At 38.2% G+C, this 27,545-nt stretch overlaps 1 protein-coding gene, 2 non-coding genes and 1 pseudogene across 4 annotated transcripts; 1 reads left to right on the forward strand and 3 right to left on the reverse strand.

Moving 5' to 3' along the window:
- Nucleotides 1-3,226: 3,226 nt before the first annotated feature.
- Nucleotides 3,227-27,449, reverse strand: CCNB1IP1 (cyclin B1 interacting protein 1). 2 transcript variants are annotated; one of them, XM_036118037.2, is made up of 10 exons: nt 27,113-27,449; nt 23,400-23,573; nt 22,644-22,741; nt 18,518-18,611; nt 17,371-17,488; nt 11,794-11,903; nt 11,086-11,304; nt 9,702-10,022; nt 6,122-6,455; nt 3,227-4,099 (listed from the first exon to the last, which is right to left on the reverse strand). In XM_036118037.2, the coding sequence occupies exons 7-10, from the start codon at nt 11,104-11,106 to the stop codon at nt 3,897-3,899; spliced, it is 879 nt and encodes a 292-aa protein (XP_035973930.1). In that variant the 5' UTR covers nt 11,107-11,304; nt 11,794-11,903; nt 17,371-17,488; nt 18,518-18,611; nt 22,644-22,741; nt 23,400-23,573; nt 27,113-27,449; the 3' UTR covers nt 3,227-3,896. The 2 variants fall into 2 exon arrangements, with proteins under 2 accessions (XP_035973930.1, XP_035973931.1); XM_036118038.2 differs by lacking the exons at nt 11,086-11,304; nt 11,794-11,903; nt 17,371-17,488; ... (2 more) ...; nt 23,400-23,573; nt 27,113-27,449 and adding an exon at nt 11,348-11,480.
- Nucleotides 16,250-16,397, reverse strand: LOC118551909 (small nucleolar RNA SNORA79). Its single transcript, XR_004925296.1, has one exon. It is a non-coding gene; the product is annotated as a small nucleolar RNA SNORA79 (small nucleolar RNA).
- Nucleotides 18,256-18,332, reverse strand: LOC118551910 (small nucleolar RNA SNORD126). The gene has a single exon (XR_004925297.1). It is a non-coding gene; the product is annotated as a small nucleolar RNA SNORD126 (small nucleolar RNA).
- On the forward strand, nt 22,279-24,848 carry LOC118551887 (coiled-coil-helix-coiled-coil-helix domain-containing protein 2 pseudogene; annotated as a pseudogene).
- Nucleotides 27,450-27,545: the final 96 nt, after the last annotated feature.

Here is a 27,545-nt window from a genome sequence, read left to right on the forward strand (position 1 = left end):
CAGAGCGACATCTAGGGCACTGGAGGCTTACCTGCACCTGAGTAGAGGAGCTGGTGTGTTATGTGGGTTTGGGTTTTGAGGGTTTTTTTCATGTATCCAAACACTTTTTTAAATTAAAAAAAATATTTAAAAAATATATGGACTAATTATACGTTTAACAAATTAAAATGGTGATTTCTGGTTGCAAGAAAAAAAACAAAAAAAGTTTTCTTATGAGAATCACTATAAAGTTATAATGTAAATGCATTTTTTATTGTGAAAAGGCACAAAATTTCCTTTATGGACAACTTGTCATTTAACCACCATGTAATATCAAATACATCTGTAATCCGTAAAGTAAATATGATTCTATTGAGGGGAAAGAGCCAAATCAAAGACATCATTGAGGAAAAACAGCATAGTAGACTATGAACTCTACAGAGGACAAAGGCCCTAATTTTACATATTTTTAAACTCCCTTGTTCCTGACAAGGTTCTCAGAATATAGTTTCTCAGTTAATGAGTAACAAATAGACTTACTGGTTAAATTAGCAACTCTGGAGCTGCCTGACAACAGTATAAAATTAATGGATAATTCAGGAGTAACTGGCTTTTGGACTTTAATTTTAGTTATTTGAAACAACATAATTTAGTACCAAATGTTTAAACAACCATCATAATTGCTAAACTGTGAAATCAGCATTATTTATATCTGATCAACTATACAAAACTCATCAATTTTTCTTAAAAAAAAGCGGGGGGTAATAGAAATCCCAAAGAATAAAGGAAAGACTACTAATTAGGGGTCACATTTACTAACCTAGCACCATAATTCCAGTCTTGGGCCATCCCAAGTGGCTGGAAGGAGGAAGGGAAGCGGTGAGCATGTTGGAAAAGGGTAGTTCTTAATTTGTGGCCCATTTGTGCTCTAAGGCAACACAGATCTAGCAGAGAGGAAAATCACTGAGGCTGGAATTTAAAACAAAAGCTTTTGGTTCAGATGGTAAGGAGTCACTCAAGAACAGCAGAATCAGTATATCCAGAAGGCAGTGCTAGAGTCTGCCTCATGAACTAGGGGGTTTCTTCTTGCATCCAAGTTCTTTTAATTTCTACAAGTTTTTTTAGGCAGGTGTGGTATGTCGTAATTCTGAGCCAGATACATTCCAACCACATTGCCAAAAGTACATCCCAGCAGGACCTGGAGCAAGGTTATCTGCTAGGAGGGCACGAAGCATGGCTAGGAACTGGTTTTCAAGGAAGGGCACTGCTGCAAACCAACTTAACCCAATGCCTGTAGCTCAAAGGCGATTCTCTATGATCACTTTTGAGTTCATAAACTTGTTTCTTTCCCAAATCATGGAAACCTCTAATATTCTCAACTTAATTGCACATATCTTTTTGTTCTATATCTTTCTACTTATACCAAGATTATACCACCTCCCCCTGCCAAAAAAGGCGGGTTAAGACAGTGTATGCCTGTGTTGTAAGTTTAAAATTTTAAGGGAAATGTAGTACAATGGTAAGGTAATTTGTCTGAATATTTTCCAAACTTGACAGTTACTTTCTATATCAGAGGGATTTCATCATTTTGAACACACTATCTTAATAAATCTGCTCACTCGGGATGGTATCATGAAAGCCATAACTAATAAACTAATAGTATGTCAGTACACTAATAATGCCAACATAATGATAGACTATATCTAGGACATATAAGAAACAATGACTGTCCCTGTAAAGGGAAATGGGGACCAAGAGTTGTCAGTAGGCAAAGAAAATTCTTTTGCTGTGTACACTTTTGAATTTATCATGTGCACGTACTATTTAAAAATAAACATAATTTTTACATAAAATATTAGTTGCTTCCACATAGACTATCTCTGAAAGATACACAAGATACTGCCAACAGTAGTTGCTTTCAGAAAAGTGAAGTGAGTGACTGGGGGACAGGGGTGAAAGGTAGACCTCACTCCATGCCTTTTTTACACCTTTTGTATTGGTGACATGTGAATATACTAAACTCTTCAATAAGTAACTTTTTCAAAGTAGCATGTAATGTCCTAAGAAATTCTCTTTATTTTTTAATTATAGCTTACTTGTATTTCAAACTGATCCTGTAAACCTAACACAAGAAGCAAAGGCTCAAGGCAGAAATCATGAATACACATAAAATTATTTCCCCACACCATTTTCCAACAAAATTTAAAACTGCATAGGGAAGAAAAATACTTTGTAAGGTAATCTATAAAATCTGTGTTAACAGCTATGAACTGGGAAGAGATGTTTTAAAACTTTTAAGTCAGCACTTTTCATCCTCTTTCTCAGACACCATTTTAGCTTTGGGATATAGTAAAAAATGTTTCTGAAGAGATTTAATATTCTATACTACTAAGGAAGAAAACATTACTTGCTATCAATTACGTAAAGCAAAGATATTCACTTGTCTTTCTATGACTAAATATAAAATATCCTCAAAAGCTTTCAGTATGACTTTATTAACCCAAATTACAATGGGATTTGGTATTTAGATAATTCTACTGTAATTCTTCCCAAACCAATAAAAATAAATAACGAAATTTAACAGTTAGAAAAGGTTTACAGGATAATTTAATTCAGTCCCTCATTTCCAGATATAGCAATCCCAGAAAGTTTAAACTCAAACTCACAACCAATGTATGGGAAAAAACATAATTAGATCCCAGATGTTCTGCTTCTGCAACCAGTATGCTTTCAAGTCATGCCACTAAGAGGATGTAAAGTAACTGAAAATATTCTTCAAACTTCTTTCTTGGCTCTATAGTTTGTTTTTTAAGATTTATTTGAGAGAGCGCGCACAGGGGAAAAGGGGCGGAGGGAGAGAGTAGACCTGAAGCAGACTCCCCACTGAGCACAGAGCCAGACCCAAGGCTCTATCTCAGGACCCTGAGATCATGACCTGAGCCAAAATCAAGAGTCAGGCAGTTAACCGAAGAAATCAAGAGTTGGACACAACCCACTGAGCCACCCAGGTGCCCCAGCTCTACGGTTCAAATAAGTTATTTGTGATAGTGATCAGAAATGCTACTTAATAAAGGAAAACAAGGAATAAGTCTTTAAAAGTATTTTAATTAATATAATCTCTTGAGATCAATAACATATTGTAAGTTTTCTGTGGTAAGAGTGTATTCCTAAATAAGGCACTTCTAGCAAAAGGGTAAAGTCATTTCATTTTAAAATAAATGCCAAAAAATCACCTTTACAAAATAACTTTATCACTGTGAATCATTTTTAATTAGAAATACAGACAACAAAATTAAAAAATAGAAAAACAGACAACATGCAAGCATCAAATTGTATTCTTACTCACCAACATGAGCACACCTCCAAACAAATTAATACAAGGGCAGATACATAAATATATACAAATAAAGGAACGTACCCAAATAACAAGCTACAGATTCACCTGCCATTTCCTGAGACCAAAATCTTCACATAAATATGCTGGCAAATACAGCAAAATATCAATATAAAGGAAAACATATATGCGTATATGCATAAATACCAGAACATAAAGTGACATGTAGACATATAACATACGTGCTTATATACATATACATAAACACCTAGTTCAGTCGGAAATAACACAGACAGAAAACAAATGGTGATCTACAAAACAAGCAGTAATACTGTAACCTTTTCACTACTGGTGAAAACTCAACAGTCACAATAAATTTGAGTTTAATATAATGCTCACACTTCAAATGATGGAAACAGAAAAAGAAGCCAGACCCTAAAGCCACTCCTGGTGACACTGAGTTCCTCATAAGTTGAAAACGTAATAGCACACAAAGGTTGGTGATTCTCATCCTAACTAGAATAAAGATTATTTGCTAAACGAGATCACTAAGAGTGAACAGAGAAATATTCTGTAAAGTGAGCTAAATTCTTTTTACTTTAAAGGCCCTGCTAGAGATTTGCTGCTGCTCTAATTCACGACTTGGAGAGGCAAAACTAAAAAAGCTGTTGCTGGGTTCAGGTGCTGTGGGAGAACCCACAAAAAACGGTCTGAAGTGAAAATCTCCATCTCCACCACCCCGATTTCGAACCGGTGTACTGTCCAAAGGAAACTTGGAGTTGCTCCCTAGGGAAAAAAAAGGGGGGGGGAAACAAGCATCTATTTCCTTACAGATCTTTAGGAACAAAAACACAAAATTATTTAATAAATATTTTAACAGAACTCAACTCCTATGAGACAGTAAAATATAAACCTAACGTTGGATAAAGAAAAGGGCTATGATGGCTCCCACTCCCTCCCATGACCACAGTACATACCATACTTTCTGCTGTGACGCAGTTTCCAATAGCCATGACCTCATCACCAAAAGTAATTTGACACAATGAAATATGTTTTTAGTAAAGCTAGAACTTACAATTCATAATTTTATTCGTTATCCATGTAATCTACTTTAAGGAATATTGTGTGTGTATAAAACCTTTTATCCCAGGTTCTTTAAGAATAATTTTTCTTTTAAAGATTGCCATAAACACTCTAGAAAATATATGACAACTATGAAACACTGGCATATACTCATGATCCAAGACCAATTAGAATAACCTTAAGAAAAATCAGACAATAGATCTGATTAAATAAGCATTTAACAACTTCCACCGAGCCATTCTTTGGCTTCTACAAGTTTTTGTTGTTGTTGTTGTTTTTCTTAAGATTTTATTTATTTATTTGACAGACAGAGACACAGTGAGAGAGGGAACACAAGCAGGGGGAGTGGGAGAGGGAGAAGCAGGCTTCCCGCTGAGCGGGGAGATGCGGGGCTCGATCCCAGGACCCTGGGATCATGACCTGAGCCGAAGGCAGACGCCTAACGACTGAGCCACCCAGGCGCCCCTGGCTTCTACCAGTTTTAAAGGGAACATGTAACTAAAGCAGAATGCAGACTATACCTGCTTCAAGCCAACAACTGTAGCAAGAGGTGAAAGTAAAAAGGTTTAAGTGTACATAAAAAGTGGAACAGGAAAGAAGTAGTGAATATGAAAGAAATCAAAATAAATGTGGATCGTAACAAGGAAAAAATATCTACAATGTTAATATACAATAACACTTTGATTGACTAAATTATAATTATGACTAAGTGAAAGTTAAGCAAAAACTTGTTTTTGTTTCAATTCTTCTATCTGATACACCTCATCTCATTACTTCCTGCCCTTTCTAGGACATCTCCTCCCCCACTAAACCTTTTTCCTCAGCCTATAATTCAAAAAAACATATATTTAGGAAAATCACGCACAAGAAACCTCACTTTTTTATATGACAAAAATAATTTATATTAATAGCATAGCAAAAATCTATTGGATTCTGTTATATTAAGAGTAGTATAAAGAGGAGAACTCAGGAAGACATATGAGATTCATTGCATTTGCCAAAGCACCTAGAGAGCAAAAAAGAAGTGGTATCTTCCTAGATTGTACACTTCCAGAAGGCAGGAATCTTATCTGGATAATCCTTATATTCTCATTGCCTAGGATTATGTCTAGCAGCCTAGCACATGAAATATGTTTGATAAATATTTGATAAATGAACAAAAGTGAACCAACCAAACAACCAACAATAACTTAAGAACTGTGCCATCAGTATTGCCATGTGAAAGAAACTGAACATGGCCTTCTTGAGGAAGGAAATGGTTGTGTGGGCTCTGAAGACAGTTTTGTGACCTTGACCAATTTACTTAAACTTTCGGTGACTTAGTTTTCTCATCTGTAAAATAAGGATAATAATAACTACATCATAAAGTTTTGAAAAATAACAGGAATATGTGTAAAATTGTAACAGTGCCTAGCACTTAGTAAGGAATCAACAAATGGCAGCTAATACTCTTATTACCCCAAGGAAGTAGCTTTTCACTTAAAGTACCAATTTGCAAACTTTTATTTTGGAGAGATTTATTCTCTGTTTACATTGAAGATGTAACTTAACCACAAGCGAATAAAATAGATAAAAGCAAAGATGTACATGTTGAGACATGGATGAAGAATCTGGAGCCTATACCACTCTAGGCCTTTGGAGTCTCCCCTGACTTCCTGGAACTGTGCAGAACACAATGTGAAAGATTTAAAGAACAGTTATTGGATATTACATGTCCCTTCTTACCTGATGGAAAGCCAAAAACACCAGATTGTGCAATCATGGATGGTTCAAGGGTACTTTCTTGGTTAGCAATAGTGATGTTTCGCAGCCTAAGGCTATCATAGAGGCCTTGGAGCTTTTGATACTGACGATTTCGCTCCATAAGTTTCTCGGAGATGTCACTGAACTTTTTCTTATATTCTTCTAGCACTTTCTTCATGGAGGTGACCTCCCCCTTCATAGAGGTCAATTCTACATCCTTACTCTGTATTTGCTGAGTATATATCTTCTCCATCTGTTTCAGATGGCCCTCAGCCTTGCTGAAATTATATTCTTGATAGAGACGCTCCTGATGTACCTGTCCCAAAAAAAAGATTTTTAAGTTATATATTGTAAAACTTTAAATGCAAAAGAAAAAGAAAGACTTACACTGGGATGTTATTAATTTAACATTTAGAACCAAGTTAAGCACATCAAAAACTAATGATGTAATGTATGGTGATTAACATAACAATAAAAAATTAAAAAAAAAAAGAACCAAGTTAAGCAAACTAGATGTACAATAGGATGATTATTACAGAAAATAATACACTGTGTCACTAACTTCATAGGAAAACATTCTGGAGGAATACTCTCAAACTGCTATCATTATACTAACAAAAGAAGTATTTGTCTAACCTTAACAAGTGACATGGAGTCTTAAGGTTTTTAAGAAATAATTTCATATTTCAAGTAATCCACACTGTGGAGAACAGATTGTAAGATAGCCTCCAATTATCCCTGCCTCCTTGTACTTAGATCCTCCCCTTGAATGTGGACAGAAACTGTGACTAGAATACAGGAAAAATGACAGGATGCTGCTTCATGAGTACATTACATAAGACTATAAAGTCTGCCTGAGTAGCACATTCTCTCTCTTGCTGGCTTTGTAGAAGCAAGTAGCCATGCTGCAAAGGGCAACAAGGCAAGTAACTGAGAGCAGCTTTTGGGCAATAGCCAGCAAAATACTGAGGTCACATTGAATCTAAACATAGACTGTACAACCTTCACCAAAATTAACTCAATATGAATCACAGACCTAAATGTAAACATAAAACTATAAGATTCCTATAAAATAACAGAGGAGCAAATCAATGATCTTCGGTTTGATGGTGACTTTTTAGATGCAACACCAGCAAGCACAATCTACAAAAGAAAGAATTGATAAGCTAGACTTCATTAAAATTAAAAATTTCTGCTCTGCAAAAGACAATGTCAAGAGAATGAAAAGACAAGCCATAGACTGAGAGAAAATATTTGTGGGGCACCTGGGTGGCTCAGTTATTAAGCGACTGCCTTCGGCTCGGGTCATGGTCCCAGGGTCCTGGGATCGAGCCCCGCATCAGGCTCCCTGCTCAGCGGGAAGCCTGCTTCTCCCTCTCCCACTCCCCCTGCTTGTGTTCTCTCTCTCGCTGTGTCTCTCTCTGTCAAATAAATAAAATCTTAAAAAAAAAAAAAAATTGTAAAAGACGTTATCTCATAAAAGACTGTTATCCAAAACATACAAAGAACTCTTAGAACTCAACAATAAAAAAAGGCCAATTTCAAAATCATACTAATAAAAGATAACTGAAAAAAGAAAATTTCTTGTAACATCTGAGTTAAATACATAGAGAATTCTTAACAAATCAGTAAGAAAAAAAACCTACAGCAACTGAAATAAGCAAATTGAAACAGGCAATGCATAAAAGAAAAATACATGAAAAAAATACAAGAAAATGTTTTCATCTAAAAGTCATCCAAGAAAAGCATATTTAAAGAATAATGAGATTCTTGGAGGGGGAGACGAACCATGAGACACTATGGACTCTGAAAAACTAAGGGTTCTGGGGGGGGGGGATGGGTTAGCCTGGTGATGGGTATTAAAGAGGGCACGTTCTGCATGGAGCACTGGGTGTTATATGCAAACAATGAATCATGGAACACTACATCAAAAACTAATGATGTAATGTATGGTGATTAATGTAACATAAAAAAAAAGAATAATGAGATTCTACTTTACTCATATCTAATTGGTGAGTAGAAAGTATGAGAATCAAGCACCTTCATACACAAGGGAACACAAAATGATAGGCCCCAGGCCTAACTGGAGGGCAATTTTAAAATACTGCCATTTTGGGGGTGCCTGGCTGGCTCAAAGCATGCAATTCTTGATCTTGGGGTTGTGAGTTCAAGCCCCACATTGGGTATAGAGATTACATAAAATGAAATCTTTAAAAAATAAATAAAAAATTGGGGCGCCTGGGTGGCTCAGTCGTTAAGCGTCTGCCTTCGGCTCAGGTCATGATCCCAGGGTCCTGGGATCGAGTCCCACATCGGGCTCCCTGCTCAGCGGGAAGCCTGCTTCTCCCTCTCCCACTCCCCCTGCTTGTGTTCCCTCTCTCGCTGTGTCTCTCTCTGTCAAATAAATAAAATCTCTAAAATAAATAAATAAATAAATAAATAAATAAATAAATAATAAAATACTGCAACTTTTAATTTTTTTTTTTTGAGAGAGAGAGAGAAGAGCACACAGGGGAGGGGCAGAGGGAGAGGGAGAGAGAGAATCTTAAGCAGGCTCCACACTCAGCTTGGAGCTGGACTCGGGGCTTGATCTCACAATCCTGAGACCATGACCTGAACTGAAATCAAGAGTCAGATGCTTAACTGACTGAGCCACCAGGCATCCCAAAATACTGCAATTTTTACAACTTTGAAATGTATTCAGCCACTTTCAGGAATTTAATCTTAGCAACTTTTTTATAGCTTGAAAATAAATTATGATGCAATACAATTATTAAAATTATGATTATAGAATAGCTAACTTAAAAATATGTAATAAAATACTCATAACAAGCATAATGTCAGCTTTAACTGATATTACCCTTACTTTTGGACAAAATATATATTTATACACAGAAAAAGTCCAGTAATACACATATAAAAATATCAACAATGATCTCTAAGTTATGGAATTATAGTTCATTTTTTATTTTCCTTCTTTTGGATTTCCAAAAATAAACCTATTTCTTTAACAAAAAAAAAACACATTTATTGGGACACCTGGGTGGCTCAGTCAGTTGAGCGTCTGCCTTTGGCTCAGGTCATGATCCTAGGGTCCTAGGATCCAGTCCCAAATTGGGCTCCCTGCTTGGCAGGGAGTCTGCTTCTCCCTCTGCCCCTCCCCACTGCTTGTGCACTCTCTCTCTCACACACACTCTCACGCTCTCTCAAATAAATAAATAAATAAATAAATCTTTTTAAAAAATTATTAAAAAGAATGTTTTCTATATATTCATAAAAAATGAGGGACGCTTGGGTGGCTCAGTCGGTCAGGTGTCTGCCTTCATCTCAGGTCATGATCCCAGGGTCCTGGGACCGAGCCTCACATCGGACTCCTTACTCAGCAGGGAGCCTGCTTCTCCCTCTGCCTGCCGCTCGCCCTGCTTGTGGGCTCTCTCTCTCTGACAAATAAAAATAAAATCTTGAAAAAAAAATGAATACAAACACAATGAAGGAAAAACATTAGAAGCTTCCACATATGCCTCAAATCATACTCTCCAGAAAACCTAGCCTAAGCACTAACCTGATACGTCCAGAAGGCCAGTGCACGGGAGCTAATGTCCAACACAATCTCTGGTCGCAGTCCTGCCAATACCATGGCTTTATATTCCTCTGATGGACTGAGTTCTGTGCGCACAATGTCTAGCTTTCCAGAAAGGGTACTATTGCAGGCAGGGCAGATAGCTGGTGAACGACTAAACTCACCACTGCCATGCTGATCACAGAAGATGTGAGAGCAGGCAGTGACCCACGCATAACCAGAGAGTTTGAGGCGACACTTGCGATAGTTACAAAGCAGCATGTCTTCACACAAAGACATAACAGAGATTGAAGTCTGCAGATGCTGAAAAGAATCCCAATAAGGGGTAAATGAAAAGGTCAAATAAGTCATATTTCAATGAAAATGAAATAGAGCATGTTTTCATTTTATTATGATAAAATAATGTATTTTATTGTTTGTATTTATTATAATCAACATAGTATAAGATTTCAGTCACTCAACAATATTAACTGTGCTCCCTTGTGTAAACCCCTAGAAAGCCCATGAAAAAAATTTTTAAAGAAAAAAATTAAAGACACAAGTGGTCCAAATCTTACTAAAGCCAAAAATAATATGTACATGGAAAATAAAGCTTAGGAACATCTACAAAGTACAAATAAAAATTAATTACTGCCTTCTGCCATTCCTCAATACCTAAACAAAAAAGCCAAATTTACTACCATCCATAGTTTGCTAGAATATTTTAGTACCACTTCTCACACTTGGCAGATATAAGTCCAGGCACCAATTTCAGCCATTCTTTAGTGAAAAGTGTTCTTTAAGTTACTTTTTAGGTTTTTCATATACACTGATTTCTCAGATTCTTTACCTGTGTTGCCTTACCTAAAAAAGAGTAGTAATCTGATAGTATTAAATGGAAAATAATTTAATTCATCCAAGCAAATGACCATTATGAAACCTGAAAATCTGTACAAAAGCTGATTTATTTTATCATCAAATAATTCACCTATTAATATAAATACTATTGAATGCTATACTCTCAGTAAAAGTTTGTAAAACTAAATAAATACTTTTAAGTAAATAAATACTCTTAAGTTATTTTTCAATATAGTGTCCACTCTCACTAGTTTTACTAACCCAAACTGGACAGCAATATTCTGGATATACCAAAATCATATATTGTATGAAATAACAGTGACACACCAATTATACACCAAGGAAAATATTCATATTTAACACATTTGTTAACCAACAAATTCTGTCAAGAATGTTGCCTTGATAAAAAAAAAAAATGTTGCCTTGGTCACAGGGGTCCATGAGGACGCTCTGATATCTTTACCCCAAAGTACCCACTGAGTTAGTCTCCAAGGGTAAATGGCTGCAGGAGTTATAAGGCCTATTTTACCTCCAGCAGGATAATAGGCATAGGAGAAGCAGAAGAGCTGGGAAGTTTTAAAGCTGAGAACTTTCTTAGGCAGAGCGGGAGGTGCAGCTAATTCCAAATTTTCCACGACTGGGGGAAAGAGCCAATTCGGTGAATTGTCCCAAGTTACCGAGGGCCGAGTTTTTGGGAATTAGACTCACGGAAACTTCACTCTGGAGTTCTTGGCCTGCTTTCTGCACTCTACAGAGAAAATAACAATAATAATGCAAATAAAATATCTAACCTGAGGCGAGCAGAAAAAGCGCGGGAAAACGCCGTTGCCTCCACAACTCTAGCACTACACTAGCGAGGATTCGCGGTGCCTCTCCAGTAAGACACAGAACGCATGCGCGGGGTGGCCCTGGAGCCTGCCGGGTGGTGGTCACAGGGCTTCCGGCCGCTCAGGATCCTGGGACCCGTCAGGCTGTGGCACCTGGACTCAGGCGCATATCCCCACGCACGCGCGTCTCAGGCGCTGTGAGGGCGTGCGTCCCACTGAGCATGGTCCAGGTTTCCCACTTGGGAGCCCCATGGATACTGTCACGGAGTGCCTTTTACTGCCCTCAACTGGCACAAAAGTAACATCCTAGGCTATCCTGGGTATAACATTTGAGGTCAGAGTCTCCTGAGTAAGAGCAGGACGGGGAGTGGGACAGTTGAGAAGCTAACAGGGCCGGCTTGTGCCCCTACCTGAGTGCACGCAGGTGTTGTGTTTGTCCTGGGAACTCTTGGGGAGGACCGGCTGGGCAGCACAGACTTGCTAAGTAGTTTCAGGAAAAAGTCCCAGAAATTTGAGATACCTGTAATTGGATAGCTATCACCTCCATGTTGAGGTAGATTCTGCCATTTTATTTTTCTAATCCATCTTGATAAAGACATCTTTCTAGCTTTTACACATCCTCTACATACATTTAAAGAAAATAGAACTTTTTCTTGGTTTAGAATCTGTGTTACAACATTCATTACAGCGCCTGTAATGAAGTGAGAGGATCGATCGGGTGTCAGCTTTTTTGAGGTGCTCTGCCTGTGTGTTCTCCTGGACCTACTTGTAACTGTTTAAATGTTTGTGCCTGTTTTACCCTAATGCTCTTACCTGTCCCTTTCTTTTCTGTTCTTTGTAAACTGTGTGATTTTCTGCTCAATCTATAGGAGTCTATTAGAATCATATTAGAAACTAAGCTGAGGAGGGCTTGAGGGGTCCTTGGAATACAAGCCTTAATGCTGTCTTTTGTGGCCGGCCACCTGTCCACGTGTGACCCCATTGTGAATTAGTAACAGACACAATCCAATGAATCAGCAACACAATGGACACCAAAGCCCTGCAAACCCCTTTCTGGGTAGTGAATCTCTAATACTAACCCATTCTTCTTCAAACAAAAACCTATCCTAACTAAACAACTTTCTGCTAGTTTTCTGTCTACTTGCAGCTTGTTCACAGTAATTAGAAAGGGACATCTTGACCTTTGTATACATTTCCTAAAATGTCTTTAGAGTTTAGAGTGGTAACTTAATTCCAGTGGTACAAATTGGATTCAAACAAAATTGGGGGTTCATGTGTAAACCCCTAACATCTATTTTGGCTATCTGAGCCTTTTGTGCATTTTCTGATTTTAACAATGCCAAATGTAGTACAACAAAGGAATACAATCTCAAAGTTAGAAAACACAAAGCATTCAAATTCAGCCAGTACCTAACTTTGTGATCTAACTTAAACCTTTGTACTGCAATATGATCTCTTCCTGGTTCATCATTAAGACCACTGATTCCCCAAACCTTAGTGTTCCCCACACGATTTTCCCACCAGATCAGTTTCAAATTTCCAACCCATTTGGCTAAAAGCCTGTAGGAGTAACATATATACATATACATATATATATGTATATGTATGTATACTTTTTTTTTTTGCCAACACGTTTTGCCAGATAGAATAAAAGGGGGCAGGGTGCTACAAAGTCTTAATATCCCAGTAATCTGGAATACCAGGAACTGAACTAACCCGCTTCTCAGTGGCACTGTGTCCTCTCCTGTTACGGCATAAACAAACCTTTCACTGGCTCTTTTCTAGAGTGCTCCTGGGGATGAGATTACTGAAAACAATCAAGGCTGAGATACAAAGATCCATCCACCAAAAAGAACTTTTTTTTTTAATTTTGGTTTTTATTATTAAATATCAAGCATACAAAAAATGTGTGAAGAATGACCATCACTCAGCTTTAATAAACTGAAATTCTTCTCACATATGATATTTTTCAAATGAAGTAACACATTACAATTACAGCTGAAGCCTCCTGATTTTCCTCCTACCTCTCCAGAGGTAAACAAGCCAGATTTTGGTATTTATCACTCTCATGGATGCTTTTATATTTTTAGTATATATGTATACATCCATCTTGTTTTGCATGTCCTAAAACTACTAAACCTTATCATACAGCACCTATCAATACACCATTTCATTAACCTATTTTTGAGATGTAGTCAAGTTAATACACCTGTCTTGCACTAATTCATTTTAACAGCCAAATACTACAAATATACCACAATTTATCCATTCTTCTAAAGGACATTTCTTCCAGGTTTTTACAATTAAAATCAATACTGCAATAAACTTTCTGTACATGTCTCCTTGAGTACACATGATAAGAATTCCTATAAAATATAATACCTAGAGACTGGGTTCGTGTCTAATCAACTTCAAATAAATTTCACTGCCACCAGCAAAGATGATATCACATTGTTTTACACTCAGCAACATATGGAAGTGTCAATTTTTTGTTTTGTTTTGTTTTCATTTTTGCCCTTATGATGGCAGTGAAATGGTATCTGAATGTTGTTTTAATGTGCAATTCTTTGATTACTAATAAGATTAAGCATCTTCTCAGGTGAATGAATACTCAGGGATTCTCAGCAGTGAATTAACTCTTTCAGATCCTTTGATCATTTTCTAGATTTATATGGGGTCCTTTGTTGGTTACATGGCATGCAAACCTAAGTTTGAATTTTAGTGTACACAAATTTATCAATCTTTCTTTTTTGTGTTTATGTCTATTCCAATGTCATCATATTCCTTGTTTTTCTATAGGTTTAAAGTTTTGCTTTTCATTTATAGATCTTTAATCCATTCTTCCTAATATAAGGGTCTGAATAAAATCTGACTGTACAATTTGTGCTTACACATCACTTATACCATTTAATTACAGGTTATTTTCACCTTTCAAAAACGATTTTTTTATCATAAAGTTTAATATTGATCTTATGTAGATATTCTAAGTACCTATCAGTTATATTATTTATATACCAAATTTCTCTAAGAATTTCAAGATAGCAATTTCTCCTATTATCATTGAATCTTAGAATGTTAGCATGATCTAGAGGTGCCTGGGTGGCTCAGTCATTAACCGTCTGCTTTCGGCTCAGGTCATAATCCCAGGGTCCTGGGATCGAGCCCCGCATTGGGCTCCCTGCTCGGCGGGAAGCCTGCTTCTCCCTCTCCCACTCCCCCTGCTTGTGTTCCCTCTTCTCGCTGTGTCTCTCTCTGTCAAATAAATAAATAAAATCTTTAAAAAAAAAAAAATGTTAGCATGATCTACTCTAAAACTAATTTGATACTTATACTCATTTTAATAGAAGAATCTTAATCTAAAAAATCGGTTTCAGATTCTAACAGAAGTTATTATAGTGACATGCCATCTGTATAATTCTAATATAAGCATGAGAATTAAATCATATTTCAAAATACAGGGATATGTACCAGACTTCCAATATTTGAATTTGTATTTTGTATCCTTTGCTTGTAAAATATACCCTCAAGGATATAAATATACTATGTAAGCAAAAAAATTTCTGAAGTATAATTTAGCCAAAACAATTGAAAATATTTCAACATTATAAACATAAAGCAGAAATGACTTTTTAACCATACCTGAGTGGTATATAAAACTTAAATCAATGATAAATGTCCAACAGGGCTATAAAATGCTCATAATAAAAGATTTCCTATTAAATATCAGTAAACTTTTATATAATTATTCCTCACATACCCAGGTTGTTTTGGTAGCCATTTGTCATTGACTCTTAATGGATCAAGCATGATAATTAGGTATCAAGAGTTTAATTTTTTTTAAGATTTTATTTTTTAAATAATCTCTACACCCAACATGGGGCTTGAACTCAGAGCCCCAAGATCAAGAGTTGCATACTTTACCACTGAGCTATCCAGGCTCCCCAAATATTAAGTGTTTTAAGTAGACTTCCTGGTACCCAGATAGTTTAATGTACCTTTATATACAATTTCCACCAGAGTCAAAATTGAAGTCCCAATTATTACATGTAAATAAATGTCTTGGGGCACCTGGGTGGCTCAGTCCTTAAGTGTCTGCCTTCAGCTCAGGTCATGATCCCAGGGTCATGGGATCGAGCCCCACATCGGGCTCCAAGCTCGGTGGGAAGCCTGCTTCTCCCTCTCCCACTCCCCCTGCTTGTGTTCCCTCTCTCACTGTCTCTCTCTCTCTGTCAAATAAATAAATAAATAAAAGTCTTGCTGAAATGCCATTAAAATAGTTGCCATTTTCCAGGGACTTAAAAAAAAAAAATTTAATGGAGGTTTCAACTCACTTCACATATTTTTGAGTATCTATTCTGGGCCAGGCATTATAGATAAGGAAGTTTTCCTGCTTTCATGGAGTTTACAATCTAGCAGAGAATCTAAGAATGATAAAAGCAAATATTTTACTCCTTCCTTTGGTGCCTCTTATATTTTTGCAAGTTGATTCTATAAACCATTTCTGGTGAGAAAAGTCAGCTTCCATCTTTAATTTGAAGAATCATCTACCTTCATGCTGGAAAGAAAAAGACATTTTTAATACTAACTTGAAATGTATAAACAGCTACTCAGTAGAAAACTGATCAGTAGAAACTCATCAGTAGAAAACTGATTAAACCACTTGATATTTAATGACTTCAGAGTATAATGTTTCAGTAACTCTCAGAATCAGTTTACTAGACCTCTTTATTTCATGGTCCTAGGTCAGTGCTATTCAAATACTTTTGTAGTCAAAGGGGTTTCTAAAAACTATATCCTCATGTTTTCATATTAGTTTTATTTTTCAATCACAGGTACATTCTTATCTAGATTCACCACCTGCTTTGTAATTGTATGACTCCGCAAAAATCAGAAGACACTAACGGATGGCCAACCCATCCAAATGGTGCCCTGAGTGAAGACAAGTCAGCTTTGATATATGATGGACTAAAATCCCACTACCTAAGGCTCCAAGCAGTGAGAGGAACAGCCATCAAAATTTATCTCCAACCATTTTAATAAATGCTTTAAGGAACATTTATAAAAATAAAGCTATCAAGTCACTCTTTTTTTTTTTTTTTAAGATTTTATTTATTTGAGAGAGAAAGAATGAGAGAGAGAGAGCATGAGGTGGGGAGGGTCAGAGGGAGAAGCAGACTCCCCACTGAGCAGGGCGCCTGATGCGGGGCTCAATCCCAGGACCCTGGGATCATGACCTGAGCCGAAGGCAGACATTTAATGACCGAGCCACCCAGGTGCCCTCAAGTCACTCTTAAAAGGAATCACTACATCTAAATTTTTAAGTCAACTAAGAGCTAGAAGAACCAGCTAGAGAGACAAAACCAGCTAGAGAGACAAAATGAGGAATAAGATGATAAATAAATTGATGCCAAAACAAGATCAATCAACTAAAGAAATGTTATTGGAACAGTTATATAGAGATACACACTATAGTCCTTATCACCATAGTTTGCCTAACTCTAGAACTAAATTAGGCTTTGTGTGCTGGAGATAAACATAATGAGGTATAGGCCAATTGGCATAAAGATGCATGTAAGCAAAAACTGCACAGGGACTTTGATGATAAAACAGCTAACATCTTTTGAGTGATTACCATATGCTTAAACAATGTTCTAAGCCCATGCACTTATTATCTAATCTTCAAAGTCAAATCCTATTCTTTTGAATCCAGTACTATTATTCTCATCTTCTAAGATATAAGGACACTAAGAGACTGAGATGTTAAGAAACTTGCTAAGGTTACAGAGCTGATTAAGTGACAAAGGATGGGTTTGAACGCAGTCTGACTCCAGAATCCATGTATAACTATTATACTAAGCAACCTCTCAACATCTTTAATTGCCTTTTTTAAAAAATAAAAATTTTTGTAGCAACTTAGCAGCTGGCCATGAAACCATAAAGCCAAATTTTCAAAGATTCATATGTATGTCAAAGCTTCTAAGCCTTACCATAAAAGAAAAATGTTGTCATCATCTATTGTATATCCAGGACTTATAGCACCCAAGAATTCCAGCCTGGGAAAGAAGTGAGACTCAGATCTAGTTTTGGTCTCCTGAAACTTCATTTCTGCAAAAGACATAGCCAAAACTAAAAACTATTTCAAATGCTGATGTTACTTTGAATTATTTGCATTTCCTGTATTTCTTCCTCATATGTACCCCATTCTCTGCTGAAACATGCAAGCACAGGTAAAGAATAGAAGCCTGTTCCGTGTAGGTTCAATTATACAATACATGAATATAATAAACTCAGAAAATACAGGTTAACAAGATCACACTTAGAATGCAATTCTAGAGACAATAATCCCTGGTATTTGAGTATATCCTGTCAGATAATTTCTGAAGTAAACATAAGTATATGAAAATATTTAACCATAAAAAGGATTGCACATACTGCTCTATAACTTGTTTTTAATGTATCATAAATACCCTTCCATTTCAAGAAAGATAAACCTCTATCATAACTTTTAAATGACTATATAGTGTCACATTTTATGATCTTGACAAAATTGACTTAACCAACTCTGGGATTCCCTTAATCCTACATATAGATTAATAAAATAGTGGTGAGTTTAAAACAGCCAAGTAAAGTGGTTGACAGAATTATACCAGTTATCAGTGCTTTTTCTGTAGTGTTTGAATGTTTAGACTAAGGATTCCTGACCCTGGTTCTACCTATCTCAAGAAGATACCACAAAGATCAAAGCACAACAAAGTGTTGTAGTGTCCAGATCCGTAATTCAAATATTTAAAAGAACTACCTGGGACTGGAGGCTAGAATCCAGTAAGAATTCCAAGAAGCAGAATTCAACTCCAGGCGTTTGCCCTAGCTTTAGTCTGCTCAGAGCATGTGTTTAATCAGGGTGATCAGCTGAAACACGGACTTAACATGCATTTCATCATGGCAAACTGAAAATGACTGATGAAGGGCAAACCACCACCAGCTCCTCATCGCTAAACCAAGCAAACCCTCTTAAGGTTAGAATGAAGGCTTTTTTAAACTACCAAATTCCAGCCACAAAGAGCACCAGGCCCCAAAACTTAGTAAGTGATTAAAAATCCAAATGAAGTAAAAACAGTTTTCTTTTATACTTACCTCTGATATCAAATGAATCAGCTTCTATCAAGGAATTAGTTGAACAACATGATCTACCAACTACCTAAGCATCATCTTTCCAGATGTATCATCTCTGGAAAATAAAAAGTAAGTAAGTAAATAAAGGTTATGATTACACGACTTGAATGCACACCAGCCTCCTCCCAAGTCATACCCTATAGCCTCAAGGAAAATTAACCTCAAGGAAAACGTCATTCTTTATATGAACCTCCAGTCAGTAATATAAATTGACCCATTTATTTGGAGAACATCATGAAATGCCCAAACTCAATATCACATTAGGGTAGGTCTTCTTACACAAGATCAGCTTTTTGTATAAATTTAAAAGTTTGGGGGCATCTGCCTCCAGCTCAGGTCATGATCCCAGGGTCCTGGGATGGAGCCCCACATTGGGCTCCCTGCTCAGCAGGGAGTTTGCTTCTCCCTCTCCCTGTGCACCCTCCCACCCCGCACCCCTGCTCATGCTCTCTCTCTCAAATGAACAAATAAAATCTTTAAAAATAAATAAATAAATAAATAAATTTAAAAGTTTGGGTAAAACTAGACAGTAAGTCTAACCAAACTCTGACAATAAGAGAACAGGAAAGGAAAGGAAAAGGAAATGGAAAGGAAAGGAGCCGTGTCCTGCCTGCAACCAGAGCTTGACAGCCATGGGAAAAATTCAGTGATATGGGGAATAAGTGGCATGGGATACTGCCAACCTCTCCAAGTCCGCAGGATGTTTAACTACAGAAAACCCTTGTAACCAGTCATTAAATTCACAAAATCCTTAAAAAAAAAAAAAAGGAAAGAGCCAGGAACTCATAAGATAAGTAAGAAGGTAATCTGGGGCCCCTGGCTGGCTCAGTTGGTAGAACATGCAACTCTATCGCAAGGTTTTGAGTTCAAGCCCCACCTTGGGCGTGGAGTCTACTTTAAAAAAAAAAATGAGAAGGTAATCCAAAATAGTTAACATTTTTTTCAAAGCATGTTTCCATTTCATTTCAGCCAATGCTGACTGTATTTAACCTTTACTCTTGGTAAAAATTTATCACAATAAACTAAAGAAAACTTCCTCTGACATAGCAAAATTGAATTAGCATCATTTGGCACCCAAGTTGGCCACAAGATGGCAATATAAGAAAAAGCATAATTGCCTCTTCCGGCACTTGAGTGTAGTAATCTAACTTTTAGGCGAAACAGGCTGGACACAAAATTCATCACTGCAGGCAACCTTCAGACTATTCCCTATTCACCAGATTACTAACTAGAAAATTTCTTATATTGCATTTAATGATAATTTAAAACTTACTAACTAAAAATATTAGTTATATAGACATTAGGGAGGGTATGTGCTATGGTAAGCCCTGTGAATTGTGTAAGACTGTTGAATCACAGATCTGTACCTCTGAAACAAATAATGCAATATATGTTAAAAAAAAAAAAAAAAGAAGAAGAAGATAGTAGGAAGGGAAAAATGATGGGGGGAAATCGAGGGGGAGACGAACCATGAGAGACTATGGACTCTGAGAAACAAACTGAGGGTTCTAGAGGGGAGAGGGTGGGGGGATGTGTTAGCCTGGTGATGGGTATTAAAGAGAGCACGTTCTGCATGGAGCACTGGGTGTTATACGCAAACAATGAATCATGGAACACTACATCAAAAACTAATGATGTAATGTATGGTGAGTAACATAACATAATAATAAAAAAAATAAAATAAATTAAATTAAAAAATATATTAGTTATATTTTTATCATGTTCCTTTCAATGCAGCAATGTGAAGATTTAAAAATGTATAACCTCAGATAAAATCTAGCTAGAAAGACAAGATTCATGAAAATTAATGTCCATGGGGAGTACCAAATGAGCAATAGAGCAAGCTATGCTAAGAATAATAATCACTGGGGGGCGCCTGGGTGGCTCAGTCATTGGGCGTCTGCCTTCAGCTCAGGTCCTGATCCCAGGATCCTGGGATTGAGCCCCTCATCAGGCTCCCTCCTCCGCGGGAAGCCTGCTTCTCCCTCTCCCACTCCCCCTGCTTGTGTTCCCTCTCTCGCTGTGTCTCTCTCTGTCAAATAAATAAATAAAATCTTAAAAAAAAAGAAGAAGAAGAAGAATCACTGGTCACAGAAGTCTTCATGAAGAAAAAAGGTACAGGTCTTGAATGAGCCTTAAAATTGCACTTAAAATAATACCACATTGTATAGTTGAAAGTTGCTAAGAGAGATCTTAAAAGTTCTCCTCACAAGAAAAAAAATTGCAGGGGCACCTGAGTGGCTCAGTCAGTTAAGCGTCTGCCTTCAGCTCAGGTCATGATCCCAGGGTCCCGGGATCGAGTCCCACATAGTGGGGGCCCGCTTCTCCCTCTCCCTCTGCCTGCCGCTCCTCCTGCCTGTGCTCTCCCTCTCTCTGGGTCAAATCAATAAAATCTTAAAAAAAAAGAAAAGAAAAAAATTGCATTGTCTAATAGGTAACACCACATTCAGCCGTTAAAATTAAATTAAAAATTAAATTCTTCAGTCACACCAATCACATTGTAATTGCTCGGTAGCCACAGGTGGCTAATGGCTACCATACTGAACAATACAAAACATGTACAAATGTACAGAAACATTTCCATCACCACAGAAAGTTCTGTTGGACAGCAGCACCTTAAAGGATGGGTACGACTAAAATACACTGACAGAAAGGAAGTAGTAGCTACCATTCTTGAAAATTCCTACTATCTATCAAGAACTGTAAAAAACATCTCACTCAAACTTGACAATCCCATATTTACAGGGAAATTTGAGGCTCAGAGAAGTTAAATAAATTTCCCAAGGTCACCTAGCTATTAAGAGCTAGGAGCAGGGCGCCTGGGTGGCTCAGTCAGTTAAGCGTCTGCCTTCGGCTCAGGTCATGATCCCAGGGTCCTGGGATCGAGCCCCACATCAGGCTCCCTGCTCCGTGGGAAGCCTGCTTCTCCCTCTCCCACTCCCCCTGCTTGTGTTCCCCCTCTCATTGTGTCTCTCTCTGTCAAATAAATAAATAAAAATCTTTAAAAAAAAAAAAAAAGAGCTAGGATTTAAATCCAGTTCTGTGAAAACTCCCAATTTTCACCTCACCACGCCACTTCCTACATGAAATAAGAGGCAGAGCCACAGAAGATGGTTTGCTGTAGCACATAATGAGAATGCTATTGTGGCACAGTAGGTCAGAAGGAAACTGAGGTGTTTTAAGTACCTGAGACATATAGTCAAAGTGTTATTTTAACCCCTGTCCTATAGTAGAATAATACTCCAATTTGTAAGATGTTTTCAGATGGGCAGCATATTAAATTAACCAAGGGAACAGAGACAGGAAGTAAGACTTGAAGTGCAAGGTTTCTACAGCTTTAACAATGTCTACCTCAAAACTCCATGATCCAAGTATTCCCTACAGGAGAATATATGTATATAAAGGTGCAACTTCTCTATTTGAATCATCTCACAAACAACCTAGATTGTAAAAGTTCTGGTCTCTGTATCGTTGGCACATAACCTAAAATTTAGGACATAAATCCTGATGTTAAACACAGGATACCTTTCCCAATACATGATGCTCCCTGCAGGACTCTGGCTATGCTTCAGCAAACATCATTCTACCACGTGAAGGCCATTTCATATTTACTGAGCATTTAGGGAGCTTAAGTAAATAATTTGTAAATTCCCCCATGAACTATCAATGACCCATGCATTTTGTTCCCTGTAAGAAATAAATGCTTCTAAGTGTTGGTGCTCATGGCCAAAACGTACATTTTACGTTATGTGAATAGGTACTTCATGAAGGCCTGATACAAACTACAAATTGATTAATACCAAATCATCTGATGCTTCTGTTTTAAGATTACTACTACTGCTCAGTTTTACACTGTTCCATGCCAATAACTCAGTGCCTACTCTGTGCCTAGCATTATGGGATACAACAGTAACTCAAAGAACCTATCTTTTTTAGATAGAAAAGACACATAGACATGGGACATAGAGAACACTTTAAGGCCTAGCTTAGTCAAAGTTCAAGTACTTGCTTTATGGTCCCATCAGTCTTTAACCATTCCTACTGAGAATGTCCAGATCGCAGCCCACTTGATTGTTAGGGCACCTACAGCAGATGTTACAGATGCTTTCACAGTGCCACTTCCGGACTGGCAGCCAGGGGTCTGAAGACCCAGGCCTTCCTTCCTCCATGGATTCCATCTTCAACCTGAAACAAAAGGAAAACAATACAAAACTTCATATAGGAAGTAAATGCTTAACTGTCACTTGGCATGGCTCTCTTTTAGGGATAGCTCTCTAAGACGCTGCTATCAGAACAGATTCCAAGTTTTGCTTCCCGCTCACTGTCAGCTACTTTAGAAATAGTGATTGTTTTGGGGCGCCTGGGGGGCTCAGACAGTTAAGCGTCTGCCTTCGGCTCAGGTCATGATCCCAGGATCGTGGGTTCGAGTCCCACATCGGTCTCCCTGCTGAGTGGGGAGCCTGCCCCTCCCTCTCCCTCTGCCTGCCGCTACCCCTGCTTGTGCTCTCTCTCTCCTGTCAAATAAATTAAAAAATCTTAAAAAAAAAAAAAAAAGAAAAAGAAATAGTGATTGTTTTTAACCTCTCAGAGCATATAGAAAATAAAAGTGGGGAGTTCAGGAACATAGACCAACCATTCAGCTCATACCAAGAGCCCCAGTCTCATTGCTGGTGTAACAAATGAAAATACAGTACCTAAGGGCTTTGCATCAAAACAGCAGGAAAGAATAACTTGAAATCAGAATACAGGAGGCAGTAAAACTGCTACTCTGGTAACCTGACATTTTATCTGTTTCATAATACTTGCTCTATCTCAGAATTTATAAAGCACTTTCTATATTTACCTCATTTTGCAAGTACTGTGTCATCTCCATTCTATAGGTCTGCAAGCAAGGTTTGGAGTCTAAATGGCAGGCAGCTTAGTGGTTAAGATAATGGATTTTGAAGTCGGACAAAACTGGATTTGAATCTTGACTCCCCCACATATTTTCAACTCCTCTAAGCTTCTGATTCCCTTTCTGAAAAATGAAGACAAATATCACCTACCTCTTAGGACCCTTGGGAAGATTAAATGAGGTAAAATAAACATAAAATACTTTGCACAGTAGCTGGCATGTAGTTAAATATTTAATATGTTGTTTCTATTATTAAGTGTCCAAGCTCACCCAGCTAATGAATAGGAATACAGAATCCTGTCTAACAATTCCACTTTTCACAATAATCTTGAAGCCAAGAAAGACATTCAGATCCCTCATAAGGTCCTTCCAAATGCAAGATACTCCTAATGGAAAACTAGATGATTTTAGCCTTTTTTTTTTTTTTTAAGATTTTATTTATTTATTTGACAGAGTTTGAGTGCATGAGCAGGGAGAGGGGCAGAGGCAGAGGGAGAAGCAGACTCCCCGCTGAGCAGGGAGCCCGATGCGGGACTCGATCCGAGGACCCTGGGAACACGACCTGAGCTGAAGGCAGACGCTTAACCGACTGAGCCACCCAGGCACCCGATTTTAGCCTTTTTAAGACTTAAAAAAAGACGCCGGCTGGAAGCCGGAGGAGCCACACCTCCCGAACGGCCCCTCCGGCCAGCGCGGCACCTCAGATGCGAGCGGCGCCTAGACCAGTGCCAGCAGCGGCTCCACCAGCTGCTGTCGGCTCACCTGCTGCTGCGCCCGCCCCGGCAGCCAGGTCTCCTAGCCCAGATGGCAACCACTGCAGCTGGCGTGGCTCTGGGCTCTGCTGTCGGGCACATGATAGGTCATGCCATCACTGGGGGCTTCGGTGGAGGAGGCAATGCTGAGCCTTCAAGGCCTGACATCACTCACCGGGAGCCTCAGGGAACTCAGCCAGCACACCAGCAGTCTGGCCCATGCCACTATGAGATGAGACAGTTTCTGGAGTGTGCCCAGAACCAGGGTGACCTGAAGCTTTGTGAAGGCTTCAGCGAGGTGCTGAAGCAGTGCAGATTTGCAAATGGATTAGCCTAATCAAGAAGTTCAAATTGAAGATATGGAAAATCATCTCTCATGACCAAGTTAATTTAGCATAAAAATATAATTGATGGTGAATATATAAAGTGTAAAACCACCAGTTAAGCCTCTCCTTCATCATTAAATATAGCTTTCTTTAGAACTGGAATGAAAAAGGTTGTTCTTACTGTATAGAAGTTCATTGAAATGGTTTGAATTTGGGGTTGGGCAGATGTTTGTGTGTCTCCTTAAATCACCTTTTGTGATGCTCTCATTTATGAATTAATTAGAATAAAGTGATTTTCTCCACAAAAAAAAAAAGACTTAAAAAAATAGGGGCACCTGGGTGGTTCAGTCGTTAAGTGTCTGCCTTCAGCTCAGGTCATGATCCCAGGGTCCTAGGATCGAGCCCCACATCAGGCTCGCTGCTCAGCGGAAAGCCTGCTTCTCCCTCTCCCGCTCCCCCTGCTTGTGTTCCCTCTCTCTGTCAAATAAATAAATAAATAAAATCTTAAAAAAAAAAAAAAGACTTAAGAAAAAATATATATATATACACATATATATATATAGCTTTGGTGGGATTCCCAGAAGCTTTTGTTTTGCATGTTTACATCCTAAAAAACATTTCCATGTTCCCCAACTTAATGCTAAAATATAGTGTACCCACTCAACACCATAATTTCAGAAAGATATCCAACACACATTTTGCTAAGTAAACACTGGAAATATGCCCCTTCTGCCCTTGGTGAATACAAAAACCATGTGGTTTCTCTGGTTCATGCTGCCATTCCTTCTCAACATTAAATACAAGTCCACAGCAAAATAAACCATCCCTTAAACTTAAGTGGGCAAAGATATATTCACATAAAAGCCATCAGCGCAGTTTTGCTTTTGATAGAAAATCCTTTATTGCTCAATCAAGACATTTATGGTGTTGGTTGGTTTCTGGTCATCACTGTGCACAAAATAAATATAAGTAACAGGAAGCACTGCATGTTTAGAGTCCTTATAAATATATCAAAAACCACCTGAACTGTCGTATGTGACAACTGAATTATATACACAGTTATTCATTGTGGGGGCAACAACAAGATTGTAAACTACCTAAATGTTGACCAATAAAGGTTAAATAAATTATGGCATGCACATACATTAGATTACTTTATAAAACCATTATAAAGAACGTGGAGGGGGGCGCCTGGGTGGCTCAGTCGGTTAAAGGTCTGCCTTCAGCTACATACCTTCCAGTCAAGATCCTGGAGTTCTGGGATCAAGCCCTCATCAGGCTCTCGGCTCAGCGGGGAGCCTGCTTCTCTCTCTCCTGCTCCCCTTCCCGCTCCCCCTGTTTGTGCTCTCTATCAAATAAATAAAATCTTTAAAAAAAAAAAAAAAAAAGAATGTGGATATTCTTTATTTACTCATTTGGAAATCCTAAGTGGTAAAAGTTAGATAACTGGTAGAGTATGTAAAGAAGACGGGAGGGTGAAATACATGTATTTGCTTATACTTACATAAAATATCTCAGAAAGGACACACAAGAAACTGTTAATGCTGTTGGGGCGTGGGGAATTAGGTGGCCTAGACTTCGTGATACACGCTTTGATCCCTTTTTAATTTTGAACCATGTGAATGTATTATTTTCAAAAGATAACATTAACAATAAAACTTGAGAATTACAAGGATTATGGTAAGTCGACAACTGTCTATTACCACATTCCATCCACTAGTTTATTTCTTTCACACCTTGGGCCTGTAAGAATAACAAACACCTACATTATATTCAAACTGATGTAGATCAAGGAGGAAAATAGTAATCCATTTACACTCAAGGTCACTAGGCAAAACTTTTTATAAGAAAAAAGATATCCAAAATAAATGTAGTGTTTACTTCTAGAAGGTATCTAACATTTAATATAATACCTGGCCTTCGTATATTCTGATTTTCAAAAGCGGAGCCTCATAATGGTTCACTCATTCACCCAAGGTCACTGGAGGAGTAAACTGTGGTGCTAGTACTTGATTTAGGCTTGTCCTGGGCTAAGGCCCAATTTCTTTTTTTTTTTTTTTTTTTTTAATTTTTTTTTTTTTTTTTATTTCTTTGACAGAGAGAGAGAGACAGCGAGAGAGGGAACACAAGCAGGGGGAGTGGGAGAGGGAGAAGCAGGCTTCCCGCGGAGGGGGGAGCCCGATGCGGGGCTCGATCCCAGGATCTTGGGATCTTGACCTGAGCCGAAGGCAGACGCTTAACGACTGAGCCACCCAGGTGCCCCAGGCCCAATTTCTACTTTAGTATATATTAGGCTTTTTAGGGCACCCTCACTACAGTGGTGACATTAAAATTGGGAGCTCCTCTTAGGGCTCAGTAAAATCAAACTTCAGGGGTTGCTGCCGAGGCTCACTAAGAAAGCTGGAATGCTCTGAGCAAAGACCAGGGCAAAGACAACGTTTGCTACAGGTCCTGCAAACCCAGCAAGGACCTGGGCCCTGCAGACACGACAGAATTAAAGTGTACTGGTCTGAAACTCCTCCCAAGGTCTACCCTCTTACCCAGGGAGATATAAGTCGAAACAGCATTGGGATAATAACAATACCTTTCCCTCCAAGCAAAATGAATCCAGGCGATTTCCAGGAACACGGGCACTCTATACATGAAGCAGAGTCTATTGTTTCTGGGTCACCGGGTCTCGGGGAAGGAAGGCAGACCCAGTGCTGCAGAGGCCACGTGGAAATAAGCCAGGCAGAGCATTTCCCTGCCTACCCCCAATCGCCACACAGCCGAAATTAATCACCTTGTGACTCACGCACACTCCAATGCTTGCTTGAAATAAAGGCCTGCCATCAGGATACAGGGTTCAAATGGAAGAGAAATTCAAAACAGGGAGCAAAATTAAGTGCACACTCACCAGCCCACCACCAAAACGGAGAGAGTAAGTGGAGACAGGAAGCGGCTTTAAGAAGTCGCCTCAGAGTCTGATTGGCTAATGAGTTAAAAGCAGATTCCCCCCTCCTTTACCTTAAAAGGTG

This window comes from Halichoerus grypus, chromosome 8 (genome assembly GCF_964656455.1).
Source record: "Halichoerus grypus chromosome 8, mHalGry1.hap1.1, whole genome shotgun sequence".
Lineage (NCBI taxonomy): Eukaryota > Metazoa > Chordata > Mammalia > Carnivora > Phocidae > Halichoerus > Halichoerus grypus.

What these genes read in the sequence shown, in the direction of transcription:
- CCNB1IP1 (XM_036118037.2), bottom strand. Translation starts at nt 11,106, where the DNA reads ATGCCTATTATCCTGCTGGAG. An exon ending in TGCCTATTATCCTGCTGGAG is followed by an intron (nt 10,023 to 11,085) that starts GTAAAATAGGCC and finishes GATTCTTTTCAG; the next exon opens with CATCTGCAGACTTCAATCTC. An exon ending in TGGCCTTCTGGACGTATCAG is followed by an intron (nt 6,456 to 9,701) that starts GTTAGTGCTTAG and finishes TTTTTGGGACAG; the next exon opens with GTACATCAGGAGCGTCTCTA.